This window comes from Mustela putorius, unplaced genomic scaffold, assembly GCF_011764305.1.
Source record: "Mustela putorius furo isolate JIRA1106 unplaced genomic scaffold, ASM1176430v1.1 tig00003875_pilon_pilon_pilon, whole genome shotgun sequence".
NCBI classification, from domain to species: domain Eukaryota; kingdom Metazoa; phylum Chordata; class Mammalia; order Carnivora; family Mustelidae; genus Mustela; species Mustela putorius.
Genome location: NW_025422026.1, coordinates 8,673,800 through 8,696,652, shown reverse-complemented (window position 1 = coordinate 8,696,652; position 22,853 = coordinate 8,673,800). Strand labels below are relative to the sequence as shown.

Below are 22,853 nucleotides of genomic sequence, written 5' to 3'. Positions count from 1 at the left end.
ATTGATAATGGCTGCAAAACTCTATACATTTCCTAAAAATCATCGTGTTGTTCACATGCCTCAATAAAGCTGGTACACGTATATTTTTAAAAGTAAACATTCATTGATTATGTACCATGTGCCCGGCACTATGCTAGGTATTTATGTAATGAAGCTGAGCAGAGCATGGATTTCTAAGAAATAGCATTTGGGGAAAGAGGTAGAATATCAGAAACTTAAAAGGACAGAAAAAATACGTTCAAGAATGGAAATATTAGGAGGTAACACAGAGAAGACTGATTAACTCTCTATTGGTGTGGAGTTGAGTAAATGATCCCAACGGACAAATGTCTGAGGGACAGATAGGAGCGGTGTTAGGACGTTCCCTGAAAACAAAAAACAAACAATATATATATATATATATGAATGATTTTTAACTAAGTTTTATTTTAAGAGAAATCTGAAGAAATGGAGTGATGTGAATTTTGTGATAATTAAAACTTGAGCCTTAAAGAATTTTAACCGCTAGTTGCGGATCACAGTGGATTAGGGAGATAGATTGAGATGAGTTGTTCAGCACCTCTGCCTGGGAAGCATCTCTTGTTCGTGACCTTTCCTGGCGTTGATCTTTCTCCTAAGCTTCCAGTTGGGAACATCTGCAAGGAGACCACACCGGGGTATCCCACGTACACTCAGTCTTTTAATCTTCTCAATGACTGTCTATTCTCGAATAGAGTATGCTTAGCAGTGTTTATGGAGTGAATAGGGACTTTGAACAACACCCCATTTCCCACGTGAAGGAGGGGAGGTGCAGAGATGAGCTGAAATGTCTAACGGTCCCAGAGGTAGCAAGAGCTGGGATGGGGACCCTGGTGACTCAACGCCAGGGCTCGCCTCCGGTGCTGACCTCAGAGGTCTTCTAGAGCATGTGCTCAGTGAGACGGAAGCTAAACTGAGAGTCTGCTGCTCTGTAGTTCAGGATGAAAGAGGAGGTCAAAACGGGAAGGAATCCTCCTTGGGTACTTAGTAAACAGGAGATTATCTCAGTGAGGAGAAGGGAAATCTACAAAGCAAAGAGAGGTTTTCAGAGCTGTTTTTTCCATCTTGGAAGTTTGACATTTTGAGCAGAGCGACTCCCCTCTCTTCTAAACCTTCACCCATCAGCAAAGTCCCCTCTTAAGAGCACAATAAACACTGCACGTTTACTGAAGGTGCCCATGGCTTTGCCCCCTCGCTCAAGGTCGGGTCTAGTCCTACCCCTCCCCCTTCAATGATGACAAAAATGAGGGTTAGCAGAGTTAAACGACTGCTCCAACTCAAACCGTGGAGTGTGAACCCCAGATTTTATACTTTTGGCCCCTAATCCCAGCCAGGTCCTTGCCCCATGCTTAATTCAGAGGAGAGAGAAGACATTTGAGTTCTGTAGGGTCGACCACAGGGAACTGGAGCCCCAGAGATGGCCTCTCCCTCGAAATGAGTCCTGAGCTGGGAGCTGTCTGGGGAGTTCGTAGTCAGCACATCTTTGAGAGTTGTATTTTCTGTGAATTTGGGAGGCCAGACAGGGCTTGGAAGAGTCCGCAGAGAGCAGATGAATTGAAATGCAACTCGGGCTTCTGCCGTATGCCTCAAAACTGGAATTAATGAATCAGGATCCTCCCCTTCCCCATCAGCGGAGGCTGCTCTTGACCCAGATGCTCCTGGAAAGATGGGATTCAGTGTCTATGGGGATGCAGATGACTCTCAGCGCTGCTTCATGTCTAGTCTCTTGATCCCTGCTGGGTCTGTGTTGAGACCACACTTGAAGGCCACTTCCTGGGCCACGCCCTGTGTGTCCATTCTGTCATTCATTCCTTGTATCTCTTTATAGTCTATGGGATTATAATACTTACTGAAGAAGTAGTTCTTGGCAGTGGTTAGACTAAGCTCATGTGATCTATGTCAGAACATCTGGGTTGACATTCTGGATTTGCCCTTACTATCTCTGTGACCCTTGAAAAGAGACTTGACGGGTCTCTATATTATGAGATAATAACAGAACTTACTCTGAAGACTTGTGATGATTAAAAGAGCTAATGCATGTAAAATACATAGTGAGTGTCCAATGAAAAGGGATCTATTATAATACTCAAGCTTTGGAAACCCAGATTAAGTTTAAGGGCACAGAGCAAGCAGGAGGGAAAGAGTTGAGCATCCCGAGTCTTTTCCCACCCAAGATGGAGATCCCTGGGAGCACTGAAACAAGGCCTCGTGGGTCAGTTCATACACAGGGTTCATCTGCACCTCGTTCATTTACAAAACAGAGCAAGACCATCTCCAGCTGTTAGAGCTGTCATTATCTTCCTTTCTCGCTCTGCCATAGATCAGTTTGTGTGAAATCAAGAGATATAGAATCAGGAGTTTACTATCAATGCTGTAGTAGTTTTGGAATCCATTATTTAATGAATGGAATCAGCTGTGGGTATATAGGAGGGGCACTCTGACTGCACCTTGTAAATGAGGGGATCACAGCTGGTAGAGCTTTCTGAGAGACACGCCATTAAATTGAACATGTGGTCATTTGCACAGGGGATATGTGAATTAAGAAAATCAGGGTTGCTTAAGAAAGAAAGGAGCGATCATTTAAATAATGTCCAATTAGAATTTTTACGGCAAGGTAAAACATTGATAAGTTAAAACTATTTTCAAGTTTTTAAAATCACTTTAGTTGAGATATATATAGATATAGATACACACACACATACACTATATGTGTTTCATATATATATGTATATGGTGTACTTATGTCTAAGCAGTCCCCTAAGGGTCTGGGCGAGCAGATTCTGTTTATTTCAGCAACTAATTATGGAGTGCCCTCAATGGCTGCACATCTGTGTGTAGAGATTTTCCTTTGAATGAGAGACAGACCTGCCCTATGGAACTCCTGGACTGCAGAGAACATAGAAAATAAACAGCTAATTACATGAACATTAATTTTACTGTAATTGTGGTGAACACTTTGAAGGAGAAAAGCGGGGTGAAGGAATCACAGGGAGAGGGGGACAAGGGTGGAGAGATGAAACCAGTTATGGGGGCAATTGTGGAAACTCAAGTGAGGACATTAGCAGCTCAGTTTCCTTGCTCAGATGATGCTGCAGGTCTGCAAGCTGTGTGGGAACATAAAGATCATACTAAATTATATGAATAACTGTGTTACATTACACATATATCATAGGTGATTTATAATATAATTAACAATTGTATTGTTATATTAATGTAATTAAGTTATATCAAACATGGGGACAGTAAGAACCCAGGGATATTAAGAGATCTGTTCAATGTCCTAGAAATTCACAAAATTGCATTTCTTTTTTTTGTTTAAGATTCAAAAAATTTATTTGTGAGAGAGAGAGGAAAAAAGAGAAAGCACAAGCAGAGGGAGTGGCAGGTAGAGACCACCCAGGCATCCCACAAAATTGCATTTCTTTAAAAACCATTTCTTAATTCATATTCTCATCCTGCTGCTCTGCCTTCTCCCCACAATTTGTGCAAAAACCTGAAGTTTCACTGTTATCAAATGTACATAATTTTATATTATGTGCTAGTGTGTGGATATTCTGTGAACAGTGAAGTAGAGAAACCTTCTTGCTAATATTGCAGAAATTTGGGACTATCTAGGTCCAGCATTTCCACTAACCCAGGGACCTGATGTGCTATCATATCTTGAGTCACTGTCCTTGGATGGGGGAGATCTGGTGACTAGGAGCCCCCTCTCTCTGTCAATCAGAGAGTGGCAAGGATCTACAGATGCTTTCTAAAATAAATTAAGTGGTCTCACATAAAACTTTTGACTTTAGGAAATGGTGGGCTGGAAGAACGCAGAGAAGAGGGGTGCCTGGGTGGCTCAGTTGGCTAAGCATCCAACTCTCGGTTTTGGCTCAGGTCGTGATCCGGCCCCATGTTATGGGCTCTGTGCTCAGCACAGAGTCTGCTGAAAATTATCAGCAGACTGATAATTCCTCCCCCTCTGCCTCTCCCTGCTTTCTGTTGTGTGTGCCCTCTCTTTCTCAAATAAATAAATAAAATCATATATATATATACATATATATGTATATATATATGAACCCAGAGAGGGCATGCATTAGAACCCAGAGAGGGCATACATTTTTAATGATTTTATTTATTTATTTGACAGAGAGAGAGACACAGTGAGAGAAGGAATACAAGCAGGGGAGGCAGGAGAGGGAGAAGCAGGCTTCCCATGGAGCGGGAAGCCCGATGTGGGACTCGATCCCAGGACGGTGGGACCATGATCTGGGCCGAAGGCAGATGCTTAACTGAGCTGTCCAGACGCCCCCAGAAAAGGCATATTTTTTAGACTTTTGTAACTGGCCCAGCCTCAGATTTATGGCTCACAAGATGAGATGGGAGGGGCACCTGGGTGGCTTAGGTAAGCATCCTCCTGTGGCTGGTGTGATGATCCCAGGGCCCTGGGATCGAGCCTCATGGGTCTCCCTGCTCAGTGGGGATCCTGCTTCTCCCTCTCTCTCTGCCTGCCGCTCTGCCTACTTGTGCTCTCTCTCTGTGTCATGAATAAAATCTTTAACAAACAAACAAGGTGGGACTAGAAAGCTCATTTTGGCAGTCATACCCTTTCAGGAAACTTTATATGCAACCCCCAGTGGTTATCAGTGACTTGTACACCTGGGGTAAATGAACAGTCCCTAGTCCGACTTAGAGCTGGGAAACCTTGAGATTGGGTGGAGTCACTCTGAATCGCAGTCCCTGTGGCATCTGTGGCTTTCCATGGAGCTCAGAGCAGTGATGCATGAGCCTGAGTGTCCATGCGACATCGGTCCACGGGGATGCCGAAACCCGGACCTGAAAGACTGTGGTCTTTGGGGTTGGCCCACTTGGCATTTGGCTCCCATGCCAGCATCTTTGTAGCTGGACTCAAGCTATTTCTTTCTTGCTTTTCTAAGTCTCAATTTCCTCATTTAAGAGCAAAAAGCGATAAACCCTTGGCATTTCTTTCTTCAGGATGATGTAACAGTTGCAGCTGTATATATTAAGTGATTGATAGACCGAGATGCATAATAAATGTTGAGATGTTACTTTTTATGATGCTCTTCCCCAACTCATCACGGCTTTATTTTTTTAATCGTAGACTCTTCCCAAAATCCTTGATAAGCTCGCCCCAGCATTCACGATGAGTAGCTGCAGCTTCCTCGTGGAGAAATCCCGAGCCTCCACGGCCCGGGTGGTGGTGTGGAGAGAGATGGGGGTGTCCAAAAGCTACACCATGGAGAGCAGCTACTGTGGTTGCAACCAGGGACCCTATCAGGTATGTGAGGCTCTGGCATCCAAACGCTTTCCGGCAGCAGTATACCATAAGGATGGGGAGAGGCTGTCAAAGACCACTCATTTCTTTCTTCTCTCCTGGGAGTGGAAGAAGTCTCCAGGTAGTCTGGCCCAGCGACCTGATCTTGCAGAACTAGCTCAACGATTGCCTTCCCTGGCAGCCCTGTCTGTGTTGATCCTGCCAGCAGTTTGTACGTGCCTGCTGATTTGCTTTCTCAATCATCTACCCTTGCCAGCAAGGGGCAGGGAGCCTCCCTCAGACACATATCCCCAGCTTTCCTGGAAACTCTGCCTGGCCCTGTTTGATGCACGGGGCTCCCTTGTTACCCCCTGCACCAGTCAACCAAGCTCCCCTTGCATCACCGTGGTTTGGTGGCCGTGATTTGGTGCATAGAGAGTGAGCTTTCCGTTCAGATATTTTATGCCTCTAGCCTCCGTGCTTATCTAAATCAGCAGCTCGCTATTACCCTGCTGTCATCAGAGTGCACAGAAGTGACTACCTGACATGCGTCTCCCCAACATGAGTGGATCTGGGACTCAGGCTCTGGTGTCAAGGGAAAGGCTCCTATAAATCATATTCTTTCTACAGCTATATTAACTGCATGAGCAGCTGGAGAGCTGCTGTAGCGGGCTGTTCTAGCTGTTCTTCCCACTCCCCCACTAGAGGAGCATAAATAAGGGACACTGTGACAGTGCCATGGTAATAGATTCTTTTAAATTTGTTAGGCGAGCTGACAGCCTTCCATTCAACCCCAAGGATACCTGGACCTTATGAGCATTAAGGCTCGTTGTGTTGGCTTTGATATTCTCTTAGAACAACCAGAAAGCACTTGGCATCTACATGGTCCTGTGCTTGTGAAAATCTTGTTAGCTATCAAAGGGAGTATAGGGAGTGACAGGTGAGGAATATTACCTAACTTCCCACCTGACCAAGGTTTTTTTTTTTTTTTTTTTTTTTTTTTCTGATACACAAGGCTACTGAACCATCAGCTTTGACCTATTAATTCTGTTAAATAACTGGTTTGTTTAAGCAGTTGCTAAAAATAATGTTGTGTTATTGAATTAATAAATTATTAGGTTGAATTAGTCTACTTTACCCACATGAATGTCGATGCAGAATAAGAAGAGAGCATCGGAGCGGCATAGGGGTCAGGCACCAACAGACCTCACTTTTCCATTTATCGGCAATGCCACAAGCCACATATCGCTATGAACCTGTGTGTCACGTATCAGATATTGATAATCTTAAGGATTCCTTTCCTCCCCACTGCACAAGAGTTTTGTAAAGGCCAAAAGAAAATTCAGATAGGAATGCAACTTGGAGGTTATATCATCACTAATAAATTCAGTATCTTGGCATTCAAAACCTGTAGGATTGGGAAAAATAAGCTTGGGGTATTGTGACTCAAAGGCATTATGGATATAGACTAGTTTCCCTCTAGCTGTGTGCCTCTCAATGGATAAGGGCCAGTCACTTGTTTAAAGGACAAATACATGCATCATTAACAGATCTATTGGATTGGTGACTTTCATTGACTTTGTTTCTCCAAGCCCCCATTCAGACTAAGAGCTTCTGGTCAGATAAGCATCAATGCCATTCACCATAAGTCAACTAGAAACTCAAAGTCCTCTGGAGTTGTTGTTTGTAAACTAAATGACTCTTGGGTTCAGGACCCTACCACACCCCCCCTTGCCCAAACTCTGCCATGTAACAAACACAGGGGGGCTGCCAGAAATGACAAAGAATGGAAGAAGCTTGCCCAGTGGGATGGCTTTCACCTATCAGCCCAGCTTGCCCTGGGAAATTGTCCACGTGGCTTTTGCACGAGTCTTTGTAGGAAAGAATTTCCTACAAATTTTCCTTTGTAGGAAATTGGCTAGAGAAAAGCGCTAATGGTGCCAGACCTGGTTTTGCTTTAACAGTCCCGTTCTCTATATGAAACACCTCTCCGAGTGGATTGGTTTTCTCTTTCCCTTTGTTTCTCTATCCTTACAAACATTGTTGAGTCACTGAGCAGAGTTGCAGGCAGTGAGTAAGAGGATGGTAAATAATTTTACATATGGGGGGGCACCCCAGGGGAAGGAAGGCAGCCCAGAGTTGGGTGTTTTGGTGATTTTGTTTGAGGTATATAATGAAGTCTATGAGCTATAAAGCAGCATAGAAATTTCCATCCTGAACATATTGCAAATGATTTTTGTACATTGAGAAGCTTAGTCCCAATTGAGTCCTGAGGTTATTATTCTAAGGTCATCTTTCCATTTTTTGTTCAGCATTACCATTTATCCAAAAGATGGAGGACACTTAAATACACCCATGAGGGGCATTCCTTCCTTCCTTCATAAGAATATAAATATTTTTGCAGTTTCTCTGGTTAACACGGCTTTAAAGTAGTTCCAATCATTTCTCCCCCAGCACACTAAGTACCTGATTTGTTAGTATTGAAATGAAATATCATTTCTTACAGTGACATTTATGTTGGAACTGCATTAAAGAACATAAGCTATTGCCTTCGAATAATTATTATTAATATGATATTTTCTCTTCTATTTTACAGTCTATACTTGGCTAATCTTAAAAAAAAACAAACCCAAAAAACAAAAAACCCAACAACTCCCTTTTGTTTCTTTGGAATATGGTCTCTACTACCAAGTTATACACTTAGATCCATAATTTGTGTTTAATATGAAAGTCCCACCCACGGAGAGATGGGCCTAAAGCTATTGAGGCTGTTGAGGGGAAAAGCCAAAATGGAATCATCCATCCCCTTGGGGCTCATTTTTTTTAGAGGTGCCCAGTCTACATAGATAGCCGTGTGCTTCCCACTGAGTGTTTGTGACCTGGGGTCACATCCATGGTGTGTGGGCACATACAAAGGCATGTGACCGGGCCCCATGGGCTGCTTGTGGCTTAGGAGGACAGTGTGAGTATTCCCACCCAAGCAGGCTCTCCGTGTGTTCATTGGCAATGCGGCGGACTTGTGGACAGAGGGGGTCTGAGAGGAAGGACAGAAGCTGGGAGACTCAAGGAGGTCTGAAGGTCTCCGCTAATATATAGCCCCCACCTGCATTGCCTCCCGTGAGCCCTCCAGCAACCCATCTGCTCCGTCGCCGACAGAGGGGCTTTCAGTAACCCAGACCTGTTCAAGTCACAGTATTGCCCATAATCCTTCAGGCTGTCTAGAGAAATTTTCACTCCTTGTTATGACAGGTAAGGCCTTTTACAATCTCATTCATCATTTGAATGCTCAATACCTTATTTAGCGTAGAAGACGTGTTGAATCTGTGTGACGATTGACGAATGAATGGATGATTGAAATGGACAGATGGGTGGCGATTTCCAGGCAGAGTCAGAGGAGTATCCTCTCTGTCCAGAGATCACTAGAAAAAGGAGGGACTGCCATGGTCCAAATGTGATTAGAAGCTGCTTTCAAGTGGAGATTCTTAGTCACTGTAGTGGGTAGTCATGGAAGAGGTGTGAGTGAGAGAGGGAAGTGTGTAAGAATGCAAGGCAGAGACCTCTCCGATCGTCGCTGTCTGTGTGATGTGAGAGCCCCTTAGATGCGATACCTGGCGTGGGTTCTTTCCCAGAGTAAGGAGATTCTAGTCCAGGCCGACTCTCACTTGGCCGCCTTCTCATAACAAATGGTGGTTCAACAAAAGGAAGGCCACTGGTACAGGTGGGGGGATGCTTCAATGCACCTGCCAGACCTGGGACCCAGCTGTGCACTCCCAGCTGCTTACAGCTGGATACATCACCGGAATCTGTCTGTCGCCGACAGGAGTAGCCTTGGCCGAAGCTGTGGCTCTTGCGGGTGAGCCTTGTGCATCTAAGGGTAGGTCTAAGGAGGGCCGGGCCTCCTAGCCCAGGCTGGGAACCGTCCACAGGACTTTTGCAGCTCCAGAAACTCCCTGCAGGACTGCCCAGGGCCTCTGTCACAGTTGTACTGGGCTTTGCCCTCCTCCTCGCCCCACCTCTGCTTTTTGCCCCACTGACAGGTGCTGTTCTGGTGTGTGCCCCCAAAACCCTTCCACGGGGCAGCTCACACCTGTATTCCAGAACAGCCGGGATTAGGAAACAGACACAGGGACTCAGTGCTCAGCTAGGGAAGATGGGTTGGTGCGGATGATGTTCACGTTCATGTAGGGAGCTGAGTCATCTCACATGGCTTGCAGGGCTCCCAGTGTCCTTTTATTCACACTCTGTGTCCTTAACTTACACAATTCACAGCACTCCCCATAGCACACACCCTCCCCGGTGCCCATCCCCCAGCCACCCCATCCCTTCCACCCTCCCCCCCTCCAGCAACCCTCAGTCTGTTTCCTGAGATTAAGAGTCTCTTATGGCCAAAATGTGCTGTTAAAAGTTTCCAGATCAGGTCACATCCTGCGGTTCTGAGAAGGACACGGATTTTGCGGGGCGGAGGGGGGACACCATTCCGCCTAGTATACTGGGTCAGGCAAGGGGGTACAGAATATACAGACCCAAGAACCAAAAAGTTTTGTGTGTGTGTGTGTATGTGTGTGTTTTAAAGATTAATCATTTGAGAGAAAGAGATGGAGGGGTAGGGGCAGACAGACACAGAATCTTCAGGCAGACACTCTGCTGAGTGCAGAGCTCAGAGCCCCCATGGGGCTCAACACGGAATTCAATCCCGGGGTCCTGAGATCATGACCTGAGCCGAAGCCAAGAGTCAGGCACTCAGCCAACTGAACCACCCAGGCGCCCCCCACCCCCCGGCCCCAAGAAAGTTTTTATTTCTGTCTTCCCATTGCCAGGCTGTGCTCTATGTCACACAGGATGCTTTAGAACCAAGATTTGAACCCAGGAGGATTGGCCCTGGAATCTTGGCTCTTAGCCCTATGCTTTCTGCCTAGTAGGATGTCACTGGTGAAAGTAAGCCTGGGCTTTGGAAGCAGGAGACCTGGCTTCCCCTTTAGGCTGTCACTCAGTAGACCTGCAGCAACGTGTTTCATAGTTATAATCGAAAAACATACTTAAAACGAAGAAACGGGCAGGGGCTCTGCTGAAATCATGCTTGGGAAAGGTTGCCTTTGCTTGGTATCTGAGGAGTTATGGATCCCCTAGACCAGGTGACCAGGCTTGATTCTGAAACCCCAAAGAATCTTCTGTGGCACATTCTGGGTACATGTTTTTAGGGAGAAAGTATTGTGCTTTTAGCACAAATTAGCTAATTGTCAGAAGACTTTGTTCTTTTACATCCCTCCATCTGCCTTTTTAAAAATTTTTTATTATTTATTTATTATTATTATTATTATTATTATTATTTTTTTTACCTTAGCAGAGTAAACGAAGAGAAATTGGAAGGATGAGATATGTAGTGTGGCCGAAGGTGGGGGAAGCGGAGCTGGTCTTCAGGAAAATGTCAACTTAAGTTTACATTAGTCAACCTCCTAGTTGCTTTCTGTGCTCACTTCACTCCGTGGTGACTTCTCCCGTTGGCCCATGAGCAAATGATGGCTCTCAATGGCTCCTTGGGCTGGCACAGCCTTTATTTGAGGACATCTCTCTGCCCCAAGTGTCCTAAGCCCCAGAATTGCCTCTCTCCCAGGGTATCCACATACATTCTTTCTCTCTCCACCACACATACATGTGTGTATGTCACACATATGCGGTTGTACATACATACCAGTGGTTCTGAATGATGGCTTCATGGGGGCGTAACTTAACTGCTTAGTGTGGGTACTTGTGTCAGAGTTCCAAGGAGGGCTCTGCATTTAGCAGTCATGACCTTGAGACACTTATCTGTCCTCTGTGACTTTGGTTATAAAAGTGGTATTCCTCACAGTTCCTACTTAAAGAAATGTGATAAAGACTATATGAGCTACTGCTTATAAAACATTTAGTGCTATTTTCATACTAGACACTCAATACCTTATTGTTGTCTTTTATTGATTGTATGTGAGAATATTTAATGGTGATTTTCTTTTTTATTTTAAACACAGATGATTAGAACCCCAACCCTTAGCCATAATTGTCTTATATTGTATGTGAGAATATTTAATGGTGATTTTCTTTTTTATTTTAAACACAGATGATTAGAACCCCAACCCTTAGCCATAATTGTCTTATTCATACCTTCTTGATTAGAACCATTGAGGTTGGAGATTAGGTCTCTGTGATTTTGTTCAATTTAATAGGAAGCCAGGGTTGAGAACCATAGGTTTTGGCTTTTATAGAGACTCATGTCCATATACCAATATTAATAGATTTAGTTATATCAAAGCCATTTCTGTGTGTATTACCTTGACATTTCCTCTACAGCCTACTCTTTATTCTACAAACTTCCTACATAATTTATCCCGTATTATAGCCAATTTATGTGAGGCCCTAGGAAAGGGAAGGGGATTTGTGAGCCTGAGTATAGGAGAAGAGAGGAAGGCAGGAATGAAGAGTGGAGCTCAGGACAGGAAACAGATTTGGATTCCTTCAAAGGTTGCTGAATTTAAAAGCCTACTCTAATCATGAGTATAACTCAAGAATGCATTTTGGGAAATGGAGTCAAGATGGCGGAGAAGTAGCAGGCGGAGACTACTTCAGCTAGCCGGAGATCAGCTAGATAGCTTATCTAAAGATTGCAAACACCTGAAAATCCATCGGCAGATCGAAGAGAAGAAGAACAGCAATTCTGGAAACAGAAAAACAACCACTTTCTGAAAGGTAGGACCGGCGGAGAAGTGAATCCAAAGCGACGGGAAGATAGACCCCGGGGGGAGGGGCCGGCTCCCGGCAAGCGGCGGAGCAACCGCGCACAAAATCAGGACTTTTAAAAGTCTGTTCCGCTGAGAGACATCGCTCCAGAGGCTAAACCGGGGCGAAGCCCACGCAGGGTCAGCGTGGTCTCAGGTCCCGCAGGGTCACAGAAGGATCGGGGGTGTCTGAGTGTCGCAGAGCTTGCGGATATTGGAACTGGGAAGCCGGCTACAGAGACAGAGCCGACAGTAAGCTCGCAGCTCGGGGTGACCTTGAACCGGTCGCAGGCTCGGTGAGCTCAGAGCGCGGCCGGAGGTCAGGCAGACGGGAGTAACTGGGCGCGGTTCTCTGAGGGCGCACTGAGGAGTGGGGCCCTGGGCTCTCGGCTCCTCCAGGCCGGAGACCAGGAGGCCGACATTTGTATTCCCGTCCTCCGGAACTCTACGGAAAGTGCTCAGGGAACAAAAGCTCCTGAAAGCAAACCCTAGCGGATTACTCACTCCGGCCCCCGGGTAAGGGCGGTGTAATTCCGCCTGGGGCAGACACTTGAGAATCACTACAACAGGCCCCTCCCCCAGAAGATCAACAAGAAATCCAGCCGAGACCAAGTTCACCTACCAAGGAGTACGGTTTCAATACCAAGGAGAGCAGCAGAATTCTAGAAGAGGAGAAAGCAAAGCACGGAACTCATGGCTTTTTCCCTGTGATTTTTTTTTAGTCTTGCAGTTAATTTAATTTTTTTCTTTTTCATTTTTTGGTTTTTTTTCTCGCCTTCGGGTAAAATTTTTTTTTAACTGTTACCTTTTTCTTTTTTAACGATTTTTTACTAGTTTATCTAATATATATATTTTTTCTTTTTTATATTTTTCTTAGGTGTTTTCTTTTCTTTTAAAATTCTTTTTTTTTTCTCTTTTCTCTCTCTTTTTTTTTTCTTTCTTCCTTTTTGAACCTCTTTTTATCCCCTTTCTCCCCCCTCACGATTTTGGATCTCTTCTAATTTGGTTAAAGCATATTTTCCTGGGGTTGTTGCCACCCTTTTAGTATTTTACTTGCCCCTTCATATACTCTTATCTGGACAAAATGACAAGACGTAAAAATTCAACACAAAAAAAAGAACAAGAGGCAGTACCGAAGGCTAGGGACCTAATCAATACAGACATTGGTAATATGTCAGATCTAGAGTTCAGAATGACAATTCTCAAGGTTCTAGCCGGGCTCGAAAAAGGCATGGAAGATATTAGAGAAACCCTCTCGAGAGATATAAAAGCCCTTTCTGGAGAAATAAAAGAACTAAAATCTAACCAAGTTGAAATCAAAAAAGCTATTAATGAGGTGCAATCAAAAATGGAGGCTCTCACTGCTAGGATAAATGAGGCAGAAGAAAGAATTAGTGATATAGAAGACCAAATGACAGAGAATAAAGAAGCTGATCAAAAGAGGGACAAACAGCTACTGGACCACGAGGGGAGAATTCGAGAGATAAGTGACACCATAAGACGAAAAACATTAGAATAATTGGGATTCCAGAAAGAAGAAGAAAGAGAGAGGGGAGCAGAAGGTATACTAGAGAGAATTATTGGGGAGAATTTCCCCAATATGGCAAAGGGAACGAGCATCAAAATTCAGGAGGTTCAGAGAACGCCCCTCAAAATCAATAAGAATAGGCCCACACCCCGTCACCTAATAGTAAAATTTACAAGTCTCAATGACAAAGAGAAAATCCTGAAAGCAGCCCGGGAAAAGAAGTCTATAACATACAATGGTTAAAATATTAGATTGGCAGCTGACTTATCCACAGAGACCTGGCAGGCCAGAAAGAGCTGGCATGATATTTTCAGAGCACTAAACGAGAAAAACATGCAGCCAAGAATACTATATCCAGCTAGGCTATCATTGAAAATAGAAGGAGAGATTAAAAGCTTCCAGGACAAACAACAACTGAAAGAATTTGCAAACACCAAACCAGCTCTACAGGAAATCTTGAAAGGGGTCCTCTAAGCAAAGAGAGAGCCTACAAGTGGTAGATCAGAAAGGAACAGAGACCATATACAGTAACAGCCACCTTACAGGCAATACAATGGCCCTAAATTCATATCTCTCAATAGTTACCCTGAATGTTAATAGGCTAAATGCCCCTGTCAAAAGACACAGGGTATCAGAATGGATAAAAAAACAAAACCCATCTATATGTTGCCTCCAAGAAACTCATTTTAAGCCCGAAGACACCTCCAGATTTCAAGTGAGGGGGTAGAAAAGAATTTACCATGCTAATGGACATCAGAAGAAAGCAGGAGTGGCAATCCTTATATCAGATCAATTGTATTTTAAACCAAAGACTATAATAAGAGATGAGGAAGGACACTATATCATACTCAAAGGGTCTGTCCAACAAGAAGATTTAACAATTTTAAATATCTATGCCCCCAACGTGGGAGCAGCCAACTATATAAACCAATTAATAACAAAATCAAAGAAACACATCAACAATAATACAATAATAGTAGGGGACTTTAACACTCCCCTCACTGAAATGGACAGATCATCCAAGCAAAAGATCAGCAAGGAAATAAAGGCCTTAAACAACACACTGGATCAGATGGACATCACAGATATATTCAGAACATTTCATCCCAAAGCAAAAGAATACACATTCTTCTCTAGTGCACATGGAACATTCTCCAGAATAGATCACATCCTCGGTCCTAAATCAGGACTCAACTGGTATCAAAAGATTGGGATCATTCCCTGCATATTCTCAGACCACAATGCTCTAAAGCTAGAACTCAACCACAAAAGGAAGTTTGAAAAGAACCCAAATACATGGAGACTAAACAGCATCCTTCTAAAGAATGAAGGGGTCAACCGGGAAATTAAAGAAGAATTGAAAAAAATCATGGAAACAAATGATAATGAAAATACAACGGTTCAAAATCTGTGGGACACAACAAAGACAGTCCTGAGAGGAAAATATATAGCGGTACAAGCCTTTCTCAAGAAACAAGAAAGGTCTGAGGTACACAATCTAACCCTACACCTAAAGGAGCTGGAGAAAGAACAAGAAAGAAACCCTAAGCCTAGCAGGAGAAGAGAAATCATAAAGATCAGAGCAGAAATCAATGAAATAGAAACCAAAAAAACAATAGAACAAATCAACGAAAGTAGGAGCTGGTTCTTTGAAAGAATTAATAAAATTGGTAAACCCCTGGCCCAACTTATCAAAAAGAAAAGAGAAAGGACCCAAATAAATAAAATCATGAATGAAATAGGAGAGATCACAACTAACACCAAAGAAATACAAACTATTATAAGAACATACTATGAGCAACTCTACGGCAATAAATTTGACAATCTGGAAGAAATGGATGCATTCCTAGAAACATATAAACTACCACAACTGAACCAGGAAGAAATAGAAAGCCTGAACAGACCCATAACCAGTAAGGAGATTGAAACAGTCATTAAAAATCTCCAAACAAACAAAAGCCCAGGGCCAGACGGCTTCCCAGGGGAATTCTACCAAACATTTAAAGAAGAACTAATTCCTATTCTCCTGAAACTGTTCCAAAAAATAGAAATGGAAGGAAAACTTCCAAACTCATTTTATGAGGCCAGCATCACCTTGATCCAAAAACCAGACAAGGATCCCACCAAAAACGAGAGCTATAGACCGATATCCTTGATGAACACAGATGCGAAAATACTCAACAAAATACTAGCCAATAGGATTCAACAGTACATTAAAAAGATTATTCACCACGACCAAGTGGGATTTATTCCAGGGCTGCAAGGTTGGTTCAACATCCGCAAATCAGTCAATGTGATACAACACATCAATAAAAGAAAGAACAAGAACCATATGATACTCTCAATAGATGCTGAAAAAGCATTTGACAAAGTACAGCATCCCTTCCTGATCAAAACTCTTCAAAGTGTAGGGATAGAGGGCACATACCTCAATATCATCAAAGCCATCTATGAAAAACCCACCGCAAATATCATTCTCAATGGAGAAAAACTGAAAGCTTTTCCGCTAAGGTCAGGAACACAGCAGGGATGTCCATTATCACCACTGCTATTCAACATCGTACTAGATGTCCTAGCCTCATCAATCAGACAACTAAAGGAAATTAAAGGCATCCAAATCGGCAAAGAAGAAGTCAAATTATTACTCTTCGCAGATGATATGATACTATATGTGGAAAACCCAAAAGACTCCACTCCAAAACTGCTAGAACTTATACAGGAATTCAGTAAAGTGTCAGGATATAAAATCAATGCACAGAAATCAGTTGCATTTCTCTACACCAACAGCAAGACAGAAGAAAGGGAAATTAAGGAGTCAATCCCATTTACAATTGCACCCAAAGCCATAAGATACCTAGGAATAAACCTAAGCAAAGAGACACAGAATCTATACTCAGAAAACTATAAAGTACTCATGAAAGAAATTGAGGAAGACACAAAGAAATGGAAAAATGTTCCATGTTCCTCGATTGGAAGAATAAATATTGTGAAAATGTCTATGCTACCTAAAGCAATCTACACATTTAATGCAATTCCTATCAAAGTACCATCCATCTTTTTCAAAGAAATGGAACAAATAATTCTAAAATTTATATGGAACCAGAAAAGACCTCGAATAGCTAAAGGGATATTGAAAAAGAAAGCCAACGTTGGTGGCATCACAATTCCGGACTTCAAGCTCTATTACAAAGCTGTCATCATCAAGACAGCATGGTATTGGCACAAAAACAGACACATAGATCAATGGAACAGAATAGAGAGCCCAGAAATAGACCCTCAACTCTATGGTCAACTCATCTTCGACAAAGCAGGAAGGAATGTCCAATGGAAAAAAGACAGCCTCTTCAATAAATGGTGCTGGGAAAATTGGACAGCCACATGCAGAAAAATGAAATTGGACCATTTCCTTACACCACACACAAAAATAGACTCAAAATGGATGAAGGACCTCAATGTGCGAAAGGAATCCATCAAAATCCTTGAGGAGAACACAGGCAGCAACCTCTTCGACCTCAGCCGCAGCAACATCTTCCTAGGAACAACGTCAAAGGCAAGGGAAGCAAGGGCAAAAATGAACTATTGGGATTCCATCAAGATCAAAAGCTTTTGCACAGCAAAGGAAACAGTTAACAAAATCAAAAGACAACTGACAGAATGGGAGAAGATATTTGCAAACGACATATCAGATAAAGGACTAGTGTCCAGAATCTATAAAGAACTTAGCAAACTCAACACCCAAAGAACAAATAATCCAATCAAGAAATGGGCAGAGGACATGAACAGACATTTCTGCAAAGAAGACATCCAGATGGCCAACAGACACATGAAAAAGTGCTCCATATCACTCGGCATCAGGGAAATACAAATCAAAACCACAATGCGATATCACCTCACACCAGTCAGAATGGCTAAAATCAACAAGTCAGGAAATGACAGATGCTGGCGAGGATGCGGAGAAAGGGGAACCCTCCTACACTGTTGGTGGGAATGCAAGCTGGTGCAACCTCTCTGGAAAACAGCATGGAGGTTCCTCAAAATGTTGAAAATAGAACTGCCCTATGACCCAGCAATCACACTATTGGGTATTTACCCTAAAGATACAAACGTAGTGATCCAAAGGGGCACATGTACCCGAATGTTTATAGCAGCAATGTCCACAATAGCCAAACTATGGAAAGAACCTAGATGTCCATCAACAGATGAATGGATCAAGAAGATGTGGTATATATACACAATGGAATACTATGCAGCCATCAAAAGAAATGAAATCTTGCCATTTGCGACAACATGGATGGAACTAGAGCGTATCATGCTTAGCGAAATAAGTCTAGCGGAGAAAGACAACTATCATATGATCTCCCTGATATGAGGAAGTGGTGATGCAACATGGGGGCTTAAGTGGGTACGAGAAGAATAAATGAAGGAAGATGGGATTGGGAGGGAGACAAACCATAAGTGACTCTTAATCTCACAAAACAAACTGAGGGTTGCTGGGCAGAGGGGGTTTGGGAGAAGGGGGTGGGATTATGGACATTGGGGAGGGTATGTGCTTTGGTGAGTGCTGTGAAGTGTGTAAACCTGGTGATTCACAGACCTGTACCCCTGGGGATAAAAATACATGTTTATAAAAAATAAAAAAATTATATATATATATAAAAAAAGACAGGAGAAGAAAAAAAAAAAAAAAGAATGCATTTTGGATCACCATTCTCTTGGAATCCATTTCTTTGTTCTAAGGGCTGCCTCAAACAGCATCTGACTCTTTCTGAGCTCTGAATGGAAGTGGTGGTAGGAGATCGCTTAATTTCATTAATGTAATCTGAGGCATAGTATTTCTCAAACTTTAATGTGCAAAGGAATTACATAGGGGTCTTATACAATTCCAGTTTCTGAACCATGTCTCCACGTGATCTGGGGGATGGCCCAGAAGTCCACATTTTATTGAGCACCCTTGAAGTTTCAGATTCTGGTGATCCAGGGGCCATTCGCTGAGAAATGGGGTGAGTTGCTAATTTTTGCAATTTCTGGTTTTGTTTGCTTGCCCCTGATCTCCTTTGGGCTATTGATAATTTTCTATGGCTTTTGTCTTAAAGTCAGAAAGTCTCAAATTCCCTGTTCCCCCCACCCTTGTGCGTGTGTGTGTGTGTGTGTGTGTGTTTTTCATCCGTGCTTTTGAGTTGTTGGCTTAGCCCTCCCACAAGAGTTGCATTCAAAAACTGTTTATATCCCAATAAGAGTTTAAAAATGTTTTCGTTTGTTTTTCTAGCTCCTGGGACGTCCCCAGGTCAAGATTTCTTAAATTGCTTATGGAACAAAAGAGTGTAGGAACAGATACAATTACATACAAACTTGTCTGTTGGCTTATGTGTACATTTCTCTGGGGGAGAGAATTTATGGTTTCTTAGACATACTTGAAAGGGTGGACGACCCTAAAATGATTAAGGCCTCATGCCTTAGTGTCCTGAACCCAAGATCTCCAGGAGGCCCTTCACAGCTTCCTGGTCTCTGCTCTTGATTCAGCTCTAGAAGTGCTTGGCATGCCTTTGTGAAAGTCAGACAGAGTCTGTCCCTCACTGACTATGTCTCCTACTTATCAAGGAGCACAAGAGCAATGATGCAGCTCATTAAGTGTGCACTGAGCTCCTTCCTTCTGAATTTTGTGTGATTACACGGGACACCAATCTCTCCAGGATGACGCCGCTCACAGGTGCCGGTTCTGAGCGGCCGTAGCCTCAGCTTCCACTGGGCCTTGTGAGAGATGCAGAATCCCGGGCTGCACAGACTGCCTCGAGATCTACATTTTAACAAGATCCTCAGGTGACCCGTGTCCCTAGGAAAGGCTGAGAAGCACCGAGTTAGAGCACCCATCGTCTGCGGGGAGGTGAGATAGGGTTAGGGCTCCGGAGAGAGAAGTTGGGGAGTTCTACTTTTTTTTACTGGGGCGAGGACATTGTTTCCAGAGTTTTTATGAGCTAGAATGCGATGCCGTGTGTGAATGGGACTTAAAAATTACAAGTGACCCTTAGTAAGAGATATTCTGTTATCTTTGCCAACACTTGAATGCTAGATGAGTGTTCTGTTTTTTCCCTCTACCATTCCCCCTACATCTCTCATCTCTCTGCTCTGACCTTCTCTGCTCTAGGGCTTTGAAAAGAGAAGGACAATTTCCCAAAAGCCTGTTTGGCCATCAGAATGCCACTCAATCCTTTGTAAATACAAATAGGAAACACAGACCTAATCCGTCATTTGAGAGTGAGCCTCTATCTGAAACATTCACCTCAATGCCCTTTTCTCTCTTATTAACTGTGATTCAACAAGTGTTGCCTTGGCAGTCTGTTTTTTTAAATCTCTTTGTATATGATCTCAAAGCACATTCTGAGCCATTTATTAACTCACTGCAGGCTTAATGATGTAGTGAAATAATTGTCTCATTCTGTAGCCCTCAATTCCATAATGTATGTCAGCATTATGGTAGAATATTAAAAGGAATTAAATAAAAATCAAGAGGCAGAGATGCTAATAAGATTGCCAGCAGGGGCCTTTCCTAGGATTACTAAGGCCCTGGGAGCTATAAATTTTAAATGCCCATTGAAGAAAATGGTTCACTCTATCAAAAAAATAAGGACAGAATCTGGCCCTTGGGATAGTCCCATGAGCTTCAAATGACCTCTGATCCTTTAAAAATAATTTGGCTTCAAAGGACCAAGAGGAAGAAAAGATGGTTTATCTCTGTAAATCTCACTTTCCCCCTGTGATCAATGTAAGTGCAATCAACAAAATACCCTAAAGGAAAGGATTTAAACCAAAGAAAGGATTACTTTAATCCAGGGTTTTATGTAGTGTGTATGATAGGGGAAAAGGACCAGCCAAACCTGAGATACGTTTCTGCGGTTGCGGGGCTCGATCCCAGGACCCTGAGACTGTGACCCGAGCCAAAGGCAGAGGCTTTAACCCACTGAGCCACCCAGGTGCCCCAAAGATTTCTTTTTTTTTAAATACTAAGCAGTCATTCTCTTTGGCCTATATTCCTTGAATGTAAGTGAGAAGAGAACATTTTAGAATACTTTGAGCCATTAGCTAGTTTTATAGAAACTTATACCTGTTTTATTGATTCATCAACACACATTTATTAGGTATCGACTTTGCTTTAAGCCGAAGGTTGCGACTGGGGATAGTTACAGAAAACTAAGAACACTTAGCAAAGGCCAGACACATGGTCAATTCATCTTCATTTTTCCTTTCTTTCATTCATCATTCCGTAAACATTAAAAAAAAAAAAAATCCAGACAATATGTTAGGTGCCAAGTCCATGACAGAGTGGAATTGAGAGCTTCCCCCTCTCTCAGGTTTATAGTCCAGCCAGAAAGCAGTTAATTAAGTCGGTAATAACAGCAGAAAGTAATCTGGAAACAACTGGGTGCTGTAACAGCACGTGGAAGGAGATAATTTAGGGTTTTGCTAACTGTGGGGTGAATTGAATATGAATTATCCACAAGGTGTGTGTGTGCGCGCGCATGCGTGCGTGTGCCTGTGTGTGTGTGTGTGTGTGTGTGAGACTGGAAAAGGGAACTCACCTGGCAAAACAGAAAGGTACTTGTCTGAAAGCGGTGACATCAAGGAGCTCTTGATTTTTTTCTTTCACCCTCCTTCGCTTTCGTGCTACTTCTGGCTCATTTTGTATTTCTCAATCTCACCTTGGAACTCCACACCGGGAGTGCACATGCTGCCGAATCTGAATGCACAAGAGCGTGCTAGAGTGTTCTACTCCCTCCTCCCGCACACTCTCCTTAGGGACAGGTGGAAGGTGTCCCTTCCATGTCAACGTTCCTAGGGTACCTTCTTACAGTTCACCACCACGCCCGAAAGGCAAACACAGAACTGCAAACATCAGAAATGTTGCAAAATCCTTCTTAGACCCGTACTGAGTGATGACATTTAAATAACAGTAATCTTGATTATCTTAATGAATGAATGTCTGTCTGAATGCCCCCGAACATTCCTGAATGTAACAGAAAACACAGTAATAAAATACCCTTTGCTTCGTGGTTTATAACTCCTAAAACACTTGCATAAACTTCAGTACCTTGGGTGAGCCAGAAAACCAGCACGGATGGGGTGTGAGTGGCAATGGGAGTGAGAGGTAGGGACAGCAAGCCTGGGATGACCCGGAAAGTGGCACGGGGTGTTGCATTCCTGGACATGTCAAAATGGTCCTCTGTGGGTTGGCTTGGCTATGTGGCACGTGTCGGGTTAAGGCGGTCTGCAGAACCGTTTCCCAGAGGAGGTGTTGAGAAGGAAGAAGGACTGACCTGCCTGCTACACTCGCTCCTGTTTCCTTTTAGTCTAAGCGTATCCCCAGAGAGGAAAGCTGACATGTTCCATCACTGGGCCCCTACTGCAGCCACTCGTCTAGGTCCAGAAATGGTGGGAGGGGCCAGCAGCTCAGGATGGGAGGCTGGTTGACCTGGTTCTAGAATAGCAGCAATGAAGGAAGTCCTCCTGAGGATGCAGCTGGTCAGCCCCAGGGTGTGGAGCGTGAGGGCCCAAGCAGGATTGGTAGCACCCGAGGCAAAGCTCACCACAGGCGGTCCAGAGCTGACGCCACCCAGGGACTCTGAGGGGGCACCTAACTTAAGTCCCTGACAATTACCCCCCAAAGATTTATGTTTTTAGTCATAAAAGTTAGAGCACAAAAATGACAATATTCAACAAAAATAGTCATAACCATCTATCCTAAAATTTCCACTTCTAGAAATTTAACTTCAGAAGGGTGCAAAGATACATGAACAGCATGCCATTGCTTGTTAATGGGGAAAAAGAGAAATGGCCTTAATTCCCATCAGCTGAGGATCAGTGAAACAAACAGCTGTTTGAACGGTGGGTGACGCTCGCACAAGACATGTGCACTCATGTGGGCTTCAGCATTTCTGTCTACTGGCGCCATCATTTGTTGACCGTGTACAGGGAAGGTTATTTATTCTTTTTAACCTTCAGCGTGGTCATCAGAGAGATGGGGCTCCTGCCTGTATGTACCCTCCTCAGCATGTTTGTGGGGAAAGCGCTCAGGACAGCATCTGACACACAATGCTTAGCTAATTGTCATCTTCTCCGCATCATCACACTAACGGTCATCTCCCTCAATCTCTCCTCCCAGTGGGGGGCTCAGACTCACAACCCCAAGATCAAGAGGCACGCATTCCACCAAGTGAGCCAGCCAGGGCCCCTTATGGGGTATTCCTTACTGCTTGGCAACTTGTCCGTGGTGGGGTTAGAATTTAAACCATTCTAATTAAAATGGAAC

General features: G+C 43.5%; 1 protein-coding gene across 1 annotated transcript in view; it reads left to right on the top strand.

The window, feature by feature from the left end:
• Positions 1-22,853, top strand: part of AGBL1 (AGBL carboxypeptidase 1) — a 727,538-nt gene that overhangs the window by 392,806 nt on the left and 311,879 nt on the right. The window contains exon 21 of the mRNA XM_004774140.2: positions 5,123-5,299. Coding sequence (XP_004774197.2) covers positions 5,123-5,299 — 177 coding nt within the window. The remainder of the gene's footprint in view (positions 1-5,122; positions 5,300-22,853) is intronic.